Source organism: Nicotiana sylvestris, chromosome 6, assembly GCF_000393655.2.
Source record: "Nicotiana sylvestris chromosome 6, ASM39365v2, whole genome shotgun sequence".
NCBI classification, from domain to species: Eukaryota; Viridiplantae; Streptophyta; class Magnoliopsida; order Solanales; family Solanaceae; genus Nicotiana; species Nicotiana sylvestris.
The window spans coordinates 144,704,023-144,724,050 of record NC_091062.1 but is presented as its reverse complement, the minus strand read 5'-3'; the positions used below and the strand labels follow the sequence as shown (position 1 = coordinate 144,724,050).

Genomic DNA, 20,028 nt, shown 5'->3' with positions numbered 1-20,028 from the left:
CATGATTTACACATGATTTTTAATATGAATATGTTACCGATTATTTTGAGTTGCATGTGGGACAAGTCTTTTACTTGATATGATACCGAAATAGTTATTTGAGATGAATACCGTGGTTTTAAATATTTTCGTTGTCACTAGATCTGTTTTACCGTTACTTGAATATACTGTTATCAAAAAAAAATTATATGATTTGATAAGAATCGAAATGCCCTATATTGTTTTAAAATATTTTCTACGAGTATATACATATTACAAAGACAAGTATAAATGGGAGTAGACATTGAAGGATCCCGTAGCTAACGGTAGGTTCGTTAGACCTGGTGCACCTTGTAATTACCGATTACCGTTATAGCTCTCGCTAGTGGGAAGGTAGAACTAGCATACCGTTACTGATTTCCCTTGAGTAGGGACTACTGTTATATATGACTTCTTGCAAAGAAGTCCACAACCGATTACACGATCCATTCATTGAAACCTCCCAAAATGTGAATACTGATATTGTACAGTGGTTACCGAGCTTATTATTGAATTGTTAATTATATTATACTACAAGAAAAATGTGATGAGACTAAAAATTATTTATTGTTTTCTGAAAGGGCATTTTTATGTTATTTTCTATTTGAGATACTAGCATGTTTCTTACTTGTTCCCAATAAAAACGGTTGTGATTAAGTGTTATTGCTCACTGAGCTAGCGACTCATTTCCCACTAATTTTTTACAGAGACAACAATTGACACGGACGAGGATTTCATTAATTAGAGCGCACAGGTTGATAGTTCTTGGTGAGCCTCGCACTTGTTCGCGTGGGTAGAAACTTTATTTATTATTATGGTCTTTCTTTGAACTTTTAGAGTCGCTCCATAGTCAATATTTTAGTGTCACGAGTATTATTTTGTTATTATAGTTTTATGTTGAGTATCGTTCTTTAGTATCAAAGTTGGAGATAATTAGTATTTCTGGTTGTTAATGGGTTGATTAGTAATGGTGGAGACTTGTTTTGGTAAATTGATAAGTTGTCAATTGTTTGGTATGAAATTAGGATGTTTGATTGTTGATTTGAGACAAGAAATTTTTGGGATAGTCCAAAAACAGGGAAAACTCTGTCCGATTTTCTGTAAAATACCGATGAGACTTACTTGGGGGCATTTGCTCATAAGTGGCGGTCATGATCCTAAATTGGGTCGTGACATAATTGGTATCAAAGCTTAGGATTTAAGTCCCGAGTCATGGAGCAATGTTTAGTAGAGTCTTGTTCATGGGGTATGTAGGCGCCCATACTTATGATCTCGAGGTTACTGAACATTTAGGAATGTTTTCCCTTCTTTCATTCGTTGATCGTGCGTTGAGATAACTTGAGATTGACTTTGGAATATTTCTTGTGCAGATGGATAGGATACGCACACCCACATCTGCTGGACGCGGTGTTGGACGTGGTACTACTCGGGGTGGAAGTCAAGTTGGGGTTCATCAAACTAGAAGATAGACTACTTCTCAACCTCAAGTTGGGAACATGGGTCAACCCCAAGCTATTATGCCAGATCAAGTGCAAGGGCAAGGAGTTCAGGATGCTCCACCACCAGTGCCAACTGTTGTACCTACTGTTGTCTCACCTGCAGATGCAATGGCAAGGTTATTGAATGTGTTAGAGGCATTGGTGCCTACTCAGGGAGGAAGTTCTGCTCCTCAGGCTACTTTACAGACACAAGCACCTGCACAGACTCAGAATTTGGGGAATAAAGAAGTATCCCTACAAGAGTTTCTGAAATTGAAATCACCAAAATTCACAGGTTCCGATAATTCAACAGATCCTCAAAGTTTCTTGGATGGGACACTCAAGGCATTACGTGCTCTAGGATGTTCTAGTGAGAGAGCCGTGGAGCTCATAGCATACAAACTAGAGGATATGGCCAACACATGGTATGAAACTGTATTGCTAGGAAGGTCAGTAGGAGCAACACCACTGACATGGGATGAGTTCACTAAGTTGTTCAAGAATCATTTCCTTCCCGACAGCCTGACGCAACAATATGCTAGAAACCTTGAGAGATTGGTTCAGACTCCAAATATGGATGTGTCAACATATAACACTAAGTTTTGTAAGCTAGCTATATATGCTCTTTACTTAGTGCCTACTGAAGAAGCTCGAGTTCTGAGATTTGTTAATGGATTGGTTGGTCGCCTATACACTGCAGTAGACCCACAGATGAAGACTTTATCCTACTCTGATGTAGTCAACCTTTCTAGATAAATTTAAAACAAGGGACGTGATGAACGTGCAACTAGTGATTTACGTAAGAAGGCCAAGACAGGAGGGTCTTTTAGCAGCGGTTTTAGTGAAAATCGAAGACCAAGAAATCAGGGACAACAACAACAGGGTTCTCAGACAGGGACACACTTGTCTTCACAGACCACATACATACCACATTATAGACAGGGTACTAGGGGATCGTCAGCATCTGGACATCGTAATTCTGGGCAGATATATGCCACTACTCCAGTCTACCAGACATGTGGTAGATCACATTTGGGCTAATGTCGTGTTCTAACTGGAGATTGCTTTCAGTATGGCCATATTGGACATCACTTGAGGGATTGCCCTCAACCTCCAAGAAATTTCAACCAGGCTTCTATTCAGTCAGTTGTACCGACTCAGACTACTCATAATACTTCATGTGCTACAGGTACAGGAAATAGAGGTCGAGGTGATGGAGATTGTGCTAATGTGAATCAAGGACAAGGGAATGCTGGTAGAGGTCAGGCGAGAGTTTTTGAATTTACTAGACAAGATGCTCAGGCCTCGAATGCGGCGGTTACAAATATTCTTTCTGTCTGTTCATTTGATGCACTTGCGTTGATTGATCCAGGATCTACTCACTCCTATGTGTCCTCGTACTTTGCTTTGAGGTTTAGTAGATATTCTAAGCTATTGAATGATCCTTTTCTAGTTGCTACTCCTATTGGAGAGTCTCTATTAACTGAATACGTATATCGTGCTTGTCAGATTCGGGTTGAGGGTAAAGATACTCTAGCTGACCTTATTGTACTTGATATGATTGACTTTGACATGCTGATAAGAATGGATTGGTTATCTTCTTGCTATGCTATAGTTGATTGTCATGCAAAGATAGTAAATTTTGAGATACCAAATGAACCCCGTTTTATTCTAAGAGGGAGTCAGGTTCCAGAGACTTGCAAAATTATGTCTTTTATGAAGGCTCAGCGACTTCTGAAGAAAGGTTGCTTGGGTCTCTTAGCTATTGTAAATGACATAAGAAAGGAAACATTTAGTATAGAAAATGTACCAATAGTGAGACAATTTTCTGATGTATTTCCTGAGGATTTACCAGGATTGCCTCCAGTACAAGAAATGGACTTTGGTATTGATTTGCTACCTGACACACAACCCATATCGATACTCCCATATCTAATGGCACTAGAAGAGTTGAGGGATCTAAAGCAACAGTTACAAGATTTGTTAGATAAGGGTTTTATTAGACCTAGTGTATCACCATGGGATGCACTAGTACTGTTCGTAAAGAAGAAAGACGGATCCCTAAGAATGTGCATTGACTATAGGAAATTGAACAAAATAACAATACGCAATAAATATCTTCGCCTCATACAGATGACATGTTTGATCAGCTACAAGGAGCTGCCCACTTTTGAAAGGTTGACCTCCGTTCTGGTAATCATCCACTTAGAATCAAAGATGAAGATATTTCTAAGACTGCTTTCAGAACTTGATAACGGCACTATGAGTTTCTTGTGATGCCTTTTGGATTGACAAATACTCCAATTGCATTCATGGATTTAATAAATAGGGTGTTCAAGCTGTTTCTGGATAGATTTGTAATAGTATATATGTGACGACCCGGCCGATCGTCTTAAGAATTAATGCCCCGATCCCCTATTAACTGCTTTCCCCAAGTTTAGTTCTGCTAATTTGATTCTTTGGGATGTTCGGTTTTGAGTTTCGGAGAGTTTTAGGAGACTTAGTCCCTAAATGAGAGCTTAAGTGTTGGAAAATTGATCGTAGTCGGAACAATGTGAAGACGGCCTCGGAATAGAAATTCGATGGTTCCGTTAGCTCTGTTGGGTGATTTTGGGTTAGGAGCATATTCGGATAGTGTTTTGGAGGTCCGTAGCTGATTTAGGCTTGAAATGCCGAAAATTGAATTTTGGAAGTTTCTGGTTCGGTAGTGAGATTTTAATCCAAGAGTCAGAATGAAATTACGAGAATTGCAGTAGCTTCATCACGTCATTTGAGATGTGTGTGCAAAAGTTCAAGTCATTCAGACGAGGTTTGATAGACTTTTTGATCGAAAGTGTATTTTATAGAGTTTTTGAAATTTTATACTTGAATTCGATGAAAAGTAGGTGTTTTGGTGTTGTTTGTAGTGTTCCGAAGGTTAGAAGAAGTTTGAATGAGGTTTTAGGATATGTTGGTGCCTTTGGTTGAGGTCCCGGGGGCCTCGGGTGTGTTTCGGATGATCAATGGATCATTTTTGGAACTTGTTGAATTGCTGAACTGCTAGTATCTGGTTTCCTTCTCTGCGATCGCAGACCTTCCTCCGCGTTCGCGTAGAGTAATCCGGAGGGTGACCATTTTGTTCTACGTGATCACATTAGTTGGTTCGTGATCACGGAGGTCTATTCCCTCCTTCTTCGCGTTCGCATCCCATTCTTCGCGTTCGCATAGTAGAAACTGAGCCGGTGGCTCAGAGACCATTTTCCTCTTCGCGTTCACGTGGATTCGACCGCGGATGCGTAAGCCAGCTTCTTCTTCTTCTTCTTCTTCTTCTTCTTCTTCTTCTTCTTCTTCTTCTGCGATCGCATGCATCTGGTCATGTTTGCATAGGCCATTCCAGGAGCTCTTCATTTTTCCTCTTCGCGATCGCAATGAACAACATCTAGGCAGAGAATTTAAAATCCAAAATCGAGGGTTTAGACCATAACTCATATTTTGGACTTGGAAGCTCGGGAGATCACAATTTTTGAAAGGATTTTCACCTGGGCGACCTGGGTAAGTGATTCTTACTCGGTTTAGACTAATTTCCATGAATCTTCACTTGCATCCATCCTTTAATTTCGGAATTTTGGGGGAAAAGTTCATAGACCAAGAGATTGGGTATTTGACGTCGGATTGGGATAATTTTGATATGGTTAGACTCATGAGAGTTATAAGATTCTGAAAACATAAATTTTACCCGATTCCGAGATGTGGGCCCAAGGGACGTTTTGGTCATTTTACCTAATTTCGTGTATTAGTTTTGAATTAAATCGTAGAATCAGTTACTTGAGGTGTTATTTATAATATGCAATTGAATTGAATAGATTTGGGTCATTTGGAGTCGGATACTCGTGGCAAAAGTGTGGTTTCAAGTTGATTTTAAGCCGGTTCGAGGTAAGTGACTTGTCTAACCTTGTGTGGGGGACCTTCCTCTTTGGATTGATATATTTGGTAATTAAAATAACTTGTACGTGAGGTGACGAGTGCGTACTTGTGCAAATTGTTTTCTTTAAGTACTTATCAGTATGTCCCTTATCTTGTTTTTTATTACTTGTGCTATTAAACCTGTTGTTATCTTAGAGAAGCAGGTCTAAGTGATTTAATTGCTTTAATTGTTTAAATTTGTTTACCTGAACTTCGTGCAGCATGCTAGGCTAGAATTATTTGTTGCCTTAATATGAAATTTTTCTTCTCTGAATATTTCTTGTTGCCGCTGTGTATTTACATTGGGACTACGGATGTGGGATTCTGGTAGCTCCCCCTTGTCTGTTTACTTTGGGATTGTGAATTAGATTCCCGATAGATCCCCCTGCACATTTACTTTGGGACTGCGGGTTAGATTCCCAATAGATCCCCCTGCACATTTACTTTGGTACTGCGGGTTAGATTCCCGATAGATCCCTCTACACATTTTTGTTGTAATGACAGGATCGCGGACCGGAACCTCGACGGAACGGCACCTCGATCGGCTCTTCACCTCGGTACACTTCACTATCTCTCTCATTTCCGAACTACACGTGGCCTGATTCCTGTATAACCAAGGATATGTAGGCAGCTCAGATACCAGGGCTCGGTCACATTCCCTCCCTTTCCTTAAGTGTAGTCCGTCCAAGTAATGGTCGGGTCAAAAACACGGCTAGTCGTTCTTTGTCGGAAAACTCTTCGTGTTTCCAGTCAAAGAGGGGCAGCTGTAAGCACGTGATTTTTGACCCTCCCCGAGAATTTTCACATTTTTAGCGTGAATATGTGAAATTGGGTCTAGTATAGCTATTTTAACTATTTTACTTTATTTCGTTGCAAAAAGAAAATTTCAAAAAATATATATATAAATTTTAGTTTATGTATTTCTCATAAACTTGAAAAATACAAAAATTGCACTTTATTTTTGTACTTTATATAATTTCGAAAATTACAAAAAAAATATAGTTCTATTAAGGTTTTATAGTCATTTTTAACTTTGAAAAATACAAAAATATTACCTCATATTTTATCTTAATATTTAAAAACGAAAATTACAAAAAAATAGTTTTATTAATATTTTGTAGCTATTTTAAACCTTGAAAAATATTTAAAAAGATATAGTTTTGTTTAAATACTAGTCTTATTTTTGGTAGTTATTTTGCTTACATAGGACTAGTTAAACAACGTGTTCCTATTTCTCGGGTCCGGGCAAAAGAATAATATTCGGGTTTAAACTACCCGGTTTTAGGCCTAATTTTCGGACCTAGCCCATAATAAACAGTGTCCAGGACACATGGGGAACCCCACCACGCGTGGGGGACATATGCCTCGAACCCCACCACGCGTGGGGCTCATTTTTCATGGGCATTGTGTTACAAAACACGGGAAAGCCAACAGGAAAGGGGGGACTTTTTCGAAAATTTTGGGGACGGGCAACTATTCATCTTCTTCTCAAAAAGAGAAGAAGAAAAACCCTACGAAAACCAGGGCAAAAACCCTCCGATCCCTTCCGGTTACCTCCACGCCCAAAACCTCCATCGCCGACCGCCCGTCACCTTCCCCAGCACCCCCACTGCCCATAACCACCAGTTCCCCTCCCCTCATCGACCACCGTCTGAACCAAACAACCCCTACTCACCCGTCGTCAACCTCCTCGCAGCGTCCAAACACACAGACCTCCCCGTCACCTTCCCCATCGCCTACAACCCCGGCAATCCCCGTCGCTGCCACTCGTCGTCCTCCTCGCACCACCATCTCGTCCTCCAACTAGCTCAACACCACTCCTCTGCCCAGCTGCTCCAAACGGCCCAACAACCCACCCCCCGTCGCAGCCCCAGTCCCGTCGACCTCAACCAAAAACCCAGCAACACCCATCGACCACCCGTCAAGCAGCAGCCATCGCTGCTGCATCGTCCAACCACCCCTCCGTCAACCGCCATAACCACCACCAGTTCGTCAGCCCCACGCACAGCCCGAACAAGAACCAACAGGTCCGCTATTTTCAGTCCAACAAGCAGCCATCGCCGAGTACCAAGCAGTCGTTGTGGCGTTTCCGAGTTTTCTGTTTTCCGTAGAGGTCGCCTTTGGTTCGTCGAGGTCCGGTACGTCGAGGCGCTGTCCGAGGTTCCGTCGTTGTTCTTCGGTCAGAGAGGTCCGGCTTGAGTTCCGTCGGAATCGTGTTTGTCGTCCTGAGTTTGCCGAGGTTCAAAGGTTAGTAAACCTCAAGTATTAGATAAGGAAATGTTACGTTAAATGTTCGAAGATGCAATATAGAAATTGGTATGATAATTTTCTGCTTATGTTTTCATCGTATGCATTTTTGCTCATTTTGCGTTATGTGATTCCTGTTTATTTGATGTCATGAAATTAAGTTGGGTTAATTGTTCTACGACGCAAGTTTGATGTTAATTTGTTCGTGGCCCTTTGCTTAGTTCATTCGGATAAAATTGGCATTAGTACTCGTTGTTACTACTCCCGAAACACTCGTTCGCTAAACTCATTTTATTATTTTTTTTTTTTTTGACAAGTTATGAGATTTTAGTTGTAAAGAAGTCGTAAGGTTAGTATTGTTAAAGGCATAAAAATGGCATCCCTTTAAAAAATATATAAAAAAAAAATCATAATAAAAAAAAATAAGTAAAATGAGGCGAGCCTCGCCAAATAAAAGGGACAAATTGCGGGGCCCTCTAAATGTATATATTAAATACTTAGATTCCGGGACGGGCCGTTTAGCAAATTTCACGGCCCTACCCAAAAATAATAATGCGCTAGTTGCTTTAGGCGCGCCTTCAATAATTTATTATCCTCAAACTCGGGTGCGCATTTATGTGACCCAAATCCAAGTCTCAACGAAATCGAAATGTGTCTTTAATCACGGGTACATTGACTGTGACGTGGTATGAGATGCCTTTCCATGACGTTGCAAATTCCTTTTAAAAAAAATAAGAACGAGATGAGCCTCGCCGAATAGAAAACATAAATTGCGGGGCCCTCAGTAAATACTTGTTTAAAATTACTTAGAATTCAGGAGGGTCGTTTAGCGAATTTCACGGCCTCCGCAAAAATAACAACGCGATAGTCTCTTTAGGCGCGTGTTTAATAATTTACTTTCTTAAACTTGGGTGTGCATTTATGTGACCCGAATCCAAATCTCAAAACATCAAATAAAATGCGTTCCGGATTGTGGGTGCATTTCATGTGACGCAGTCCAAAGAGTGTTTTAAGCGATGTTCACATTCTTGTAAAAACAACAATAATAAAGCGGTTAAAAGTCAAAATTTGCACATAAGTTCATACTTGTATAAAATCAGATAATCAAGCCGAATATAACAATTGAGCGACCGTGCTAGAACCACGGAACTCGGGAATGCCTAACACCTTCTCCCGGGTTAACAGAATTCCTTATCCGGATTTCTGGTACGCAGACTATAATATAGAGTCATTATTTTCCTCGATTCGGGATTAAAATTGGTGACTTGGGACACCCTAAATCTCCCAAGTGGCGACTCTGAAATAATTAAACCAATCCCGTTTCGATTGTCCTTTAATTGGAAAAAACTCCCCCTGCGCCCCTCGGGCGCGGAAAAAGGAGGTGTGACAGCTCTGGCGACTCTGCTGGGGAAGATAGGACCCAGAACCACTGGTTCAGGGTTCAAGAATTCGAGCTTAAAATAATTGTTATAGTTGGCTTTATTTATTATCTGATTTTTACATGATATATGCCTAATGTGCCTAAATGATGCTTTTACCGCTTTAATATTATCTGAATTGTGTATATAAAATTGCTGCGAAACCCTTCTTCTTTCTGAGTCTTCTAAATTTATGGTGTACACGTGCGCGTGACCCACCTTTCTGTTAAAAGTCATACCAAATAAGACGAAGTTGGGACAAATAACTAGGCCGGGTAGACTTTCGTGCTCCCGGTACGTTGCCCCCGCTTCGGCTCGAACTGTCCGTTTGGGTAAGCCAGGTTTAGAACAATACGCCTTAGGTTTTTACCTAGAATAACTCAGCTTCATGCCGGCTCCCTAGTAGGAACGTTTGTTTGCATCACGTGCATTTGACTTTGGAGGCTCAACACAGGGGTTGGGTCTGTCTAGGACAGGTGTACCAAAAATGGAAATGACCATCCTGATGCATCTTACTTGCTACTACTTGCGCATTTATTTGATTCAGACTTGTGTGTTGACTGTCTTATGAATATCAGGAATAATATTTTGAAATGCGAAAAAAAAAAGGAAATAGCGGTTAGAGAATAAATTCCGAAAAATATTTTCTTCTTTTTCTTTAGAAAAAAAAAGAAAAACAAATGAAAATTCAGAAAAAATATATCTTAGAAGTCTTTCTTTTAAAAAGAAAATCAATCAAAAATCCAAAAATATACTTCCTTAAAGTGGTTCTTTCACAAATTCAAAAAAAAAAAAGTTAGTTCATCTACTTATTCTTGATTGCCCGAACTACGCGGGTTTGATTCTCACCGGATGTGAGATACGTAGGCAACCCTCATCGGGTCCAACCCCACCTTTTGCTAAAAAGCCAAAAACAAATAAATAAATAATAATAAAATAAAAATATATATATGTCAAATTTTAATTTTGTCATAAAGAAGTCGGGTGACGCTGTTTTATCAAGACATAGCCGAATGTTCCCGAAAGGGACGCCGGAAGGCTGACTTTGCATAAACAGCCACCTTTTGGGTCATGTTTTGGATTTGGTCCAATTGGCCCACACAACCTTAAAAATCTTCGTCCCCGAGACGTTGAAAGGCCGTGCTTGCAATATTGAGTTTTCTAATTTGAAAAAATGATAAAAAGAGTCATAAATAAGTCAGGTGATGTTGTTTTGTCATAAATAGCCGAATGTTCCCGAAAGGGACGCCGGAAGGCTGACTTTGCATAAACAGCCACCTTTGGGTCATTGTTTTAGATTTGGTCCAATTGACCCACACAGCCTTAAAAGATCTTCGTCCCCGAGGCGCTGAAGGGCCGTGTTTTGCAACACCAAGTTTTATTATAATTTGAAAAAGAGTCGACGGTCAGGTGAATACCGTCTTTTGTCATAATAAGCCGAGCCAGCTTCGGCCGCGTCTTAAACCGTTCTTGCCGAAATAGCCTTAGTATAATCTTTCAGTTGTCGAAGGGTTATTTTCGTAAAAGAATGGACAAGTTTGTCGAAATAATCCTCCTCGGCCTCAAAATTCATGTGAGAGTTGGAAAGGGCCACGTTTGCAAAAAACAAACATTTGGTTAAAATTAGCAAATGGAAGAAGGAAGTTGGCCATTTGTTTTGAAGTTTGTAAATCTTTTGATTAGAACATGCGGGTTGTTTAATTTTCAAGTTTGTGGGTAGTCTTTAAATCCTTGAAACCCAGTTTGTTTTAAATTTTTTTTTTTTTAAAAAAATGTGTGTTTAGTATTGTTTATCTTTTATTGGTCCGAACTACGCAAGGTCTGATTCATGCGGGGTCATGATACGTAGGCAATCTCCATAAGATTCGACCACAACAAAAAGAAAATGGAAAAATCAAAAAAAAAAAGGAAAAATGAAAAAATCGAAAAAGAGATCGAAAGAAAAAGGAAATACAAAATAAATACAGGGGTTCCCAAAGTGCTTCAAAGGGGCAAATAAGCAAGTCGGGGTGACGCATGTTGTTTAAAGCAAAGCATGTTAGAAACGGTTAACTGCCTAGGGGCATTGCATCCTCAATGTGTTGTTGTCAAATCTGTTAAACTCTAAACGCTAACAAGTTTGTTGTTTTCCGAATCTCAAACAGTTAGTTGTTAAAGAATTCTGGCAACACACCCTTACCAAACTATATCCAAAGGACCGATAACAACAAGCATGGCTACTTCAGAGAATAGTACCGAGGAAGAAAGGCCGATGAGCCAGTTGTTAATGGAAGCGATGGGAAAGATAGAAAGGATGGGACTAGATATGAATGCAATGCAGGTAGCTCTAGCCAAAGCACAAAAGAGCCCTGAGCCATTGGGGCACATGCCGGAATACCCTCACTCCGGCCCTTCAACAAGCCTCCCAAATCCCCGTTACCATCAAGAAAGAAGCCCTCATGATTCCCAGGCTCCACCACCCCATCAACCTCTCCCAACACCCAATATTCCCATTTTTGTGGGACCAACATCAGCCCCTTTGCAAAGAACGACCAGTGAGCCATTGTTTCAGGCTCACGATACACAATACTACCCCCCCGAGCCTACGTTTCATGCCCCCGAACCACAGGCTTACAATCCACATTTGGAAGTGCCGGCAGAGATTGAGAAGCCGGCTAAGGCCCCTGAACAGGATGAAGTATTGAGAAAGTTCAAAAGCCTGGAGCAGTCCTTCAGGAACTTGCACGGGCTGGGCAATCAAGTCAGCGTAGCATACAAAGATCTGTGCCCTTTCCCAGACGTCCAACTCCCGGCTGGGTTCAAGATGCCTAAGTTTGATTTATATGAAGGGCACGGTGATCCCATGGCACATTTGCGGGGATTCTGTAGCAAAATGAGAGGGGCAGGCGGCAAGGATGAGCTGCTAATAGCTTATTTCGGCCAGAGTCTGAGCGGATCTGCGCTAGAATGGTATACCAGGCAGGATTCCAGTAGGTGGTATACTTGGGATGATCTGGCGCAGGCTTTCGCAGGTCATTTCCAGTACAATCTCGAGATAGTCCCTGACCGTCTCACATTGCTGAGGACTGAAAAGAAGCCCGGGGAAAGTTTTCGTGAGTTTGGTTTCCGCTGGAGAGAACAAGCGGCCAGAGTTGATCCTCCCATGAAAGAGGGAGAAATGGTGGACTACTTCTTGCAAACACTTGATCCAACTTACTTTGGTCACTTGGTGACAACGGTTGGGAAATCCTTCAATGAAGTGGTAAAGATAGGGGTCATGATAGAGGAGGGCCTAAGGTCTGACAAAATCCTAAATTACTCAGCGCTCAAGGCAACGACCCAAGCTATTCAGAGCGGCGCGGGAGGTGTGCTCGAGGTCGCATCAGTCGAAGCAGGTACTGGGTCCAAATTCAGAGGTCCTTCCCCTCACTACCAGCCCAGGCCCCACACTCCATACAACCTTCCACAACCCTACTATCCACCATCAGAGCCACTCTTTTCAGACCATCATGCCCAAGCCTGCCCCCGAGCTCCATATAATCCGCCTCAATATTATCCTCCGAACAAGGTCCGGTCGCAGGGTCAACCATCAGGTCACCCCCGCTGGCGAGAGCCAGCACCACGTAATGCATTCTTGCCTTCACAACGTTTTCAAGCACCCAACGACCCTAGAAAACAGGGGCATGGGGGAAAACAAAGGCAAGGAAACAATTTCACGCCAATTGGGGAGTCCTACGCAAGTTTGTTTGAAAAGCTAAAGCTTTCAGGACTGATTGAGCCGCTCCTTGGCTATACTCCAGATCCATATGCAAAAGGGTTCAATCCTGCTGTACGATGCATGTACCACTCTAATGTCCAAGGACATAGCATTGAAGATTGTCGTTCTTTGAAAAAGGAAATCGAAAGAATGATTCAGGAAGGGGCAATTGTGATCGACGACAGTGACAGGGAGCAGGCGAATCATCTTGAGAACTTGTTGATTGATGTTGATAATACTGAAGTTGGGGATGGTCTTGGCAATGTTGATATAGAGCTCAATGGCTAAAATGTCATGCTTTGCAGTTGGAAGATACTCCATTTTGGGTCAGCCGGAGATGCCGTGCTTGGATAGTTGGAAAGACACTCCATTTTGGGTCAACCGGAGAGGATCTTTGATGGTCTATTTTGTTGTCATTTCCGTTGTTCGGATTATTAGGATTGTAATTCGGATTTGTTTTGTGTCAATGTCTTTCCGCTTATCTTTCCGTTTTGTCATAGCGGTTTGTTTAAATTTTGTCCAAGTTGTTTAGGATTTTATTCCGGTTTGCTTTGTTTTTAAAACCATTTGTTCAGTCCAACGCAAAAAATTCAGTCTTTGATTATTCCCAGTCATCTTTCTGTTTAGTCATTATGTCATTTTTATTCAGCACCGATTCTAGTGACATGACATGCGCACACAGTTTGGGCCTAGTCTTTAAAGTTAATCATGAAACCCCAGAAAGGCGGTCAAACCATTTAAAGGAAATAAAAACGGTTTGAGATTATTCAGAGCTCGAGTCATGTGGAACTGGGGCAAGTTAAACACAAAGAAAACCGTTAAAGAAAGATTCGCCTAAATTGGCATGAGGGTCGTTCATAATAATGAGAATGAGAGTGTCGCCCAACGGTGCTTTAGAAGTGACAAATGAACAAACAGATGTTGAATATAATTGTCAAGTCCAGCACCATCAGAAGAGACTACAAATTTAAGTTGTGTTGTTTGCACTTGGCATGTTTTGAAGACTGGAATGACGAAGACATTTTGTTCTGCTACCCAAACACTTTATCCTTCGTTACCCCTTTTTGAGCCTTATTTATTTTCTTTCATACCCCTCGTTCGGAATTAGTAGCAACGAATAAAATATGCGAGCATGGCAGGTAAGAGAAAAGAAAGAAAAGAAAACAACAAAATGGAAAAAGAAGAATAAAAGAAAAAAGAGAGAAAAAAAACAACAAAAAGAAAGGAGAAATGAAAAGAGAAAAGAAAAGAAAAGTGATAACAAAAAGAAAAAAAAAACAAAAGAAAGTCGGAATGAAAAAGAGGAATTGGGAACTACGTTTGACCTGATTCCTCAAAGAGGATACGTAGGCGCTTCACGGCTCGGTCATAGTTTTGAAAAATGAAAAATTAAGTAAAATATCCCCAAGCAAGAAACTGGGGCAAAAGTTGCGTTTGATGTAAATAAATCTAATTCCGAAGGTTGTAATTAATAACCCAAAATTAATGCATTTTTGAGCCTTTAATACCCTTTCTTTCTAGCCCTATCCAAAACCCACATTACGGTCCAAAGAAAGACCTTCCGATCAGTCTTCAAAAGATGCCAAGTCAGACAAATGAAGAGTCTTACCGGCGAACATAACATTCTGTTCCACAGCAGAAAAGACTCTAATCTCCAACAGAAAGAGTCATACCGGTGACACTCCAAACTCCCCAGCTGGAAAGTGATACAAATGAGAGAGTCTTATCGGTGAAAACCTTCACAGGCACCATAAGGCGATGAAAGCTGAGAGAAGAGCAAAAAATAAGAGAGACTTGATAGGGAAAACCCTTCGGGCACTACAAGTCGGATAAGATTAAGAATCAGAGGGGGAATCGCCAATGGAAGATCTTAAAAGATGATTGACGGCAGAGGATAGGCCACATACGCATGTCATGGCCATTAGAGTCGGTATCTGCGTTTGATAGGTTTTTATTTATAGTTTCTTTTGTAAAAGAGTCATCGTTTCCTTTGTCTTTTATTTTGTTTCTGTTATCTTTCTCCTTTCATAAAAAATTTCCCCAATAGAGTCTGTCCGGTCAGAACAAGTATGAAATGACTTCAAAATATGCCATCAGCTTTCCAAGATGAGATCTGACTAGTATATCCAAATGGTATAGTCAGCAAGGAACAAGCGCGAGGCCAGTGTCAAAAAAGATATCCCCAGCAAAAGGGAATTGACAAAAGGATTGACGAGCGTCAAGAGGGATATCCTTGCCAAAACCAAGGTTATAAACCTCAAAGACAAGGCCCGTGAACAAAGCAAGGAGAGCAGTGAGCATGATTCGGCGAAATCCATACTAGACTAAAAGGTCGGGGAAATGCCAGTTTCCAAGCTATGCCACAAAAGAAGAGGGATATCCCCAGCAGGAAGGGATTATCCCCAGCACATAATATCATCCCCAACAAGTCGTGGAGCACAGCGCAATGAAGGAGAAAGGGAAAGCCATCCCAGCAGGAGTATCACAACCAACCACAATGTTTTAAACTAACAATTTTGTTTGATTTGAAACAGGTAAAGGGATGGGCATTGATGCCAGAACTGCGTGCCACAAGGGATATTATCAAACTGGGGCAGAAAATTTTCCTTTCATTTAGAAAATTTTCTGGAAGTCAGGTACCCTCAGCTGATAACATTTTACCCCCAACAGGTAAGTAAATAATTCCCCAACAGTATTATCCCTAGCAGTTGCGAGGAGTCCAACACAAGGTTGGAAAGTCGGTATCCTCAGCGGTTCCTTTCGGGGAAAGGCGAAACGACTCTCAAGGGAGGTAGTCTTCGAAGGAAGAAGCTATGAATAATATGAAAAAAAGAATAATAATAAAAATGGGGAAGGTAGAAAAGGAAAATTCATCCCAACCCCCAGCAAGTATTCGAGGTAAGACATTTTCAAGTCTTAAAGATATTTTGGGTTAATCCGCCCTCAAATAGGATCTGTTGGGTTCATCCGCCCGCGAATAGGATATTTTGGGTTCATCCGCCCGCGAATAGGATATTTCGGGTTCATCCGCCCTCAAATAGGATCTGTTGGGTTAATCCGCCCTCAAATAGGATCTGTTGGGTTAATCCGCCCTCAAATAGGATCTGTTGGGTTCATCCGCCCTCAAATAGGATCTGTCGGGTTCATCCGCCCTCAAATAGGATATGTTGGGTTCATCCGCCCTCAAATAGGATATGTTGGGTTCATCCGCCCTCAAATAGGATATGTTGGGTTCATCCGCCCTCAAATAGGATATGTCGGGTTCGTCCGCCCTCAAATAGGATCTTATTTTCAAAGTTATTGTTAAAGACAGGCGCCCACCTGAATAACGAGAGGAATACATTTTGTCTTTTCATTTCTGTTCTAGGTCACCCACCAGTATAATGCAGGAATACATTTAAGTTCTAGGTCGCCCACCAGTATAATGCGGGAATACTTTTAAGTTCTAGGTTGCCCACCAGTAAAATGCGGGAATACATTTTAAGTTCTAGGTCGCCCACCAGTATAATGCGGGAATACATTTTAAGTTCTAGGTCGCCCACCAGTATAATGCGGGCATATCATTTTTCATATCTTTACAACCAGGCGCCCACCTGTATAACGAGAGGAATACATTTCAGTCTTTTTTACTTTCAAGTGTTGAAATTGGGAGCCCGCCCAGATAATAGAGGCATACATTCAGTCTTTTATTTTAAGTGTTGAAATTGGGAGCCCGCCCAGATAATAAAGGCATACATTCAGTCTTTTATTTTAAGTGTTGAAATTGGGAGCCCGCCCAGATAACAGAGGCATACATTCAGTCTTTTTATTTTTTTTAGTGTTGAAATTGGGAGCCCGCCCAGATAACAGAGGCATACATTCAGTTTTTACTTTCAAGTGTTGAAATTGGGAGCCCGCCCATAATAACAGAGGAATACATTCAGTCTTTAATTTTAAGTGTTGAAATTGGGAGCCCGCCCAGATAACAGAGGCATACATTCAGTCTTTTATTTCAAGTGTTGAAATTGGGAGCCCGCCCAGATAATAGAGGCATACATTCCACGTCTTTACCCATAGGAGATGCATTTCCTCCTAAGTTTTAGTTTTACCCATAGGAGATGCATTTCCTCCTAGGTTTGTTCAGTTTTACCCATAGGAGATGCATTTCCTCCTAAGTTCAGTTTTACCATTAGGAGACGCACTTCCTAAGAATAGGTTCACCAATAGGAGACGCACTTCCTAAGTTGATTTCACCAATAGGAGACGCACTTCCTAAGCTAAGTTTTACCAATAGGAGACGCACTTCCTAAGCTAAGTTTTACCAATAGGAGACGCACTTCCTAGATCTATTGTACCAGTAGGAGACGCACTTCCTAAGCAAGTTTCACCAGTAGGAGACGCACTTCCTAAGCAAGTTTCACCAGTAGGAGACGCACTTCCTAAGCAAGTTTTATCAGTAGGAGACGCACTTCCTAAGATAAGTTTCACCAGTAGGAGACGCACTTCCTAAGCAAGTTTTATCAGTAGGAGACGCACTTCCTAAGATAAGTTTCACCGTAGGAGACGCACTTCCTAAGCAAGTTTCACCAGTAGGAGACGCACTTCCTAAGCAAGTTTTATCATTAGGAGACGCACTTCCTAAGATCAGTTTCACCATAGGAGACGCACTTCCTAAGTTTCAGTTTCACCAATAGGAGACGCACTTCCTAAGCAAGTTTCACCATAGGAGACGCACTTCCTAAAGTTCAGTTTCACCATAGGAGACGCACTTCCTAAGTTCATTTCACCCATAGGAGACGCACTTCCTAAGTTTAGTTCTACCAATAGGAGACACACTTCCTAAGTTCAGTTTTACCATTAGGAGACGCACTTCCTAAGAATAGGTTCACCAATAGGAGACGCACTTCCTAAGCAAGTTTCACCAATAGGAGACGCACTTCCTAAGCAAGTTTCACCAATAGGAGACGCACTTCCTAAGTTAATTCCACCGATAGGAGACGCACTTCCTAAGTTTATTTCACCAATAGGAGACGCACTTCCTAGGTTCAGTTTCACCAATAGGAGACGCACTTCCTAAGCAAGTTTCACCAATAGGAGACGCACTTCCTAAGTTAATTCCACCGATAGGAGACGCACTTCCTAAGTTTATTTCACCAATAGGAGACGCACTTCCTAGGTTCAGTTTCACCAATAGGAGACGCACTTCCTAAGCAAGTTTCACCAATAGGAGACGCACTTCCTAAGCAAGTTTCACCAATAGGAGACGCACTTCCTAAGTTTATTTCACCAATAGGAGACGCACTTCCTAGGTTCAGTTTCACCAATAGGAGACGCACTTCCTAAGCAAGTTTTACCCAGTAGGAGACGCACTTCCTAAGAACAGTTTTCCCAATAGGAGACGCACTTCCTAAGCAAGCTTCACCAGTAGGAGACGCACTTCCTAATTTGATTCATTTTAAGTTCGACCATAGGAGACACCATTCCTAGTCCAGTTTTTTGAAGTTTACCCGTAGGAGACGCACTTCCTAGTCGAGATTTTATTCATAGGAGACGCACTTCCTAGTTCTAGTCACTGAAGTTTTCACCCTTAGGAGACACACTTCCTAGTTTAGCTCATTCCGATTCAACCATAGAAGACACACTTTCTAGTTTGAGTCATTGAGGTTTCTATTTTAGCAGACACATTTGCTAGCAAGAGTTTTGGTTTTACTCAGAGGAGATGCACATCCTAGCCTAGTCTTTAGTTTACTCTCATCATTGAATCAGTAGTGTAAGTGAGTTACAATTTTGCTAACGACTCACAAATCTTCCCAGTACAAACTGGGTTAGAAAATTTTGTTTGTTTTGTTTGTTTTGATTGTCAGGGACCCGCTTGTAGAACGGAGGTTATTGCGTGTCGAAGATAGAAGAAGTCAGGAGTCCGCCTGTAGAACGGAGAAGCATGTTTCAAGATCAAGCAGTGACCCACTGGAAAGCAGAAGGTTACAACAAAAATCCCCAGCACTCAATCCAAGATAGAAGCAACAAGAAGCTCGCCCCAAGAATGCAAGTCAACAGTCTGGGATGATCAACAAAAGCTGGTCACCAAAAAACAAAAAAAAAAAAAAAAACAAGAAGAAAATAAAAAAGAAAAAAAAATGATGAATGAATCTGAAGCACGGAAGTGGAGAACGGATGTGATCTGCTCAAGAACTAGCGCCTACAACTAGCTAAGTATCAAGGTTCAGATCCAAAGTCTGTATGAAGCACCATTCAAGACTCAAGACCAAGTTTCAGAAGACTTAGGAGATAGGAATCCTTGTAACTAGTAGCTGATAGGCTTAGTTAGTCTTTTTCAGTTTTCATTTTTGTTGTAATGACAGGACCGCGGACCGGAACCTCAACGGAACGGCACCTCGATCGGCTCTTCACCTCGGTACACTTCACTATCTCTCTCATCCCGAACTACACGTGGCCTGATTCCTGTATAACCAAGGATATGTAGGCAGCTCAGATACCAGGGCTCGGTCACATTCCCTCCCTTTCCTTAAGTGTAGTCCGTCCAAGTAATGGTCGGGTCAAAAACACGTCTAGTCGTTCTTTGTCAGGAAAACTCTTCGTGTTTCCCGTCAAAGAGGGGCAGCTGTAAGCACGTGATTTTTGACCCTCCCCGAGAATTTTCACATTTTTAGCGTGAATATGTGAAATTGGGTCTAGTATAGCTATTTTAACTATTTTACTTTATTTCGTTGCAAAAAGAAAATTTCAAAAAATATATATATAAATTTTAGTTTATGTATTTCTCATAAACTTGAAAAATACAAAAATTGCACTTTATTTTTGTACTTTATATAATTTCGAAAATTACAAAAAAAATATAGTTCTATTAAGGTTTTATAGTCATTTTTAACTTTGAAAAATACAAAAATATTACCTCATATTTTATCTTAATATTTAAAAACGAAAATTACAAAAAAATAGTTTTATTAATATTTTGTAGCTATTTTAAACCTTGAAAAATATTTAAAAAGATATAGTTTTGTTTAAATACTAGTCTTATTTTTGGTAGTTATTTTGCTTACATAGGACTAGTTAAACAACGTGTTCCTATTTCTCGGGTCCGGGCAAAAGAATAATATTCGGGTTTAAACTACCCGGTTTTAGGCCTAATTTTCGGACCTAGCCCATAATAAACAGTGTCCAGGACACATGGGGAACCCCACCACGCGTG

At 41.0% G+C, this 20,028-nt stretch overlaps 1 protein-coding gene across 1 annotated transcript; it reads left to right on the top strand.

Annotated features, from left to right (window-relative positions):
* Window positions 1-1,514: 1,514 nt before the first annotated feature.
* On the top strand, window positions 1,515-3,773 carry LOC138871426 (uncharacterized). The gene is made up of 3 exons (XM_070149304.1): window positions 1,515-2,174; window positions 2,265-2,501; window positions 2,568-3,773. The coding sequence occupies exons 1-3, from the start codon at window positions 1,515-1,517 to the stop codon at window positions 3,771-3,773; spliced, it is 2,103 nt and encodes a 700-aa protein (XP_070005405.1).
* The last annotated feature ends 16,255 nt before the right edge of the window (window positions 3,774-20,028 follow it).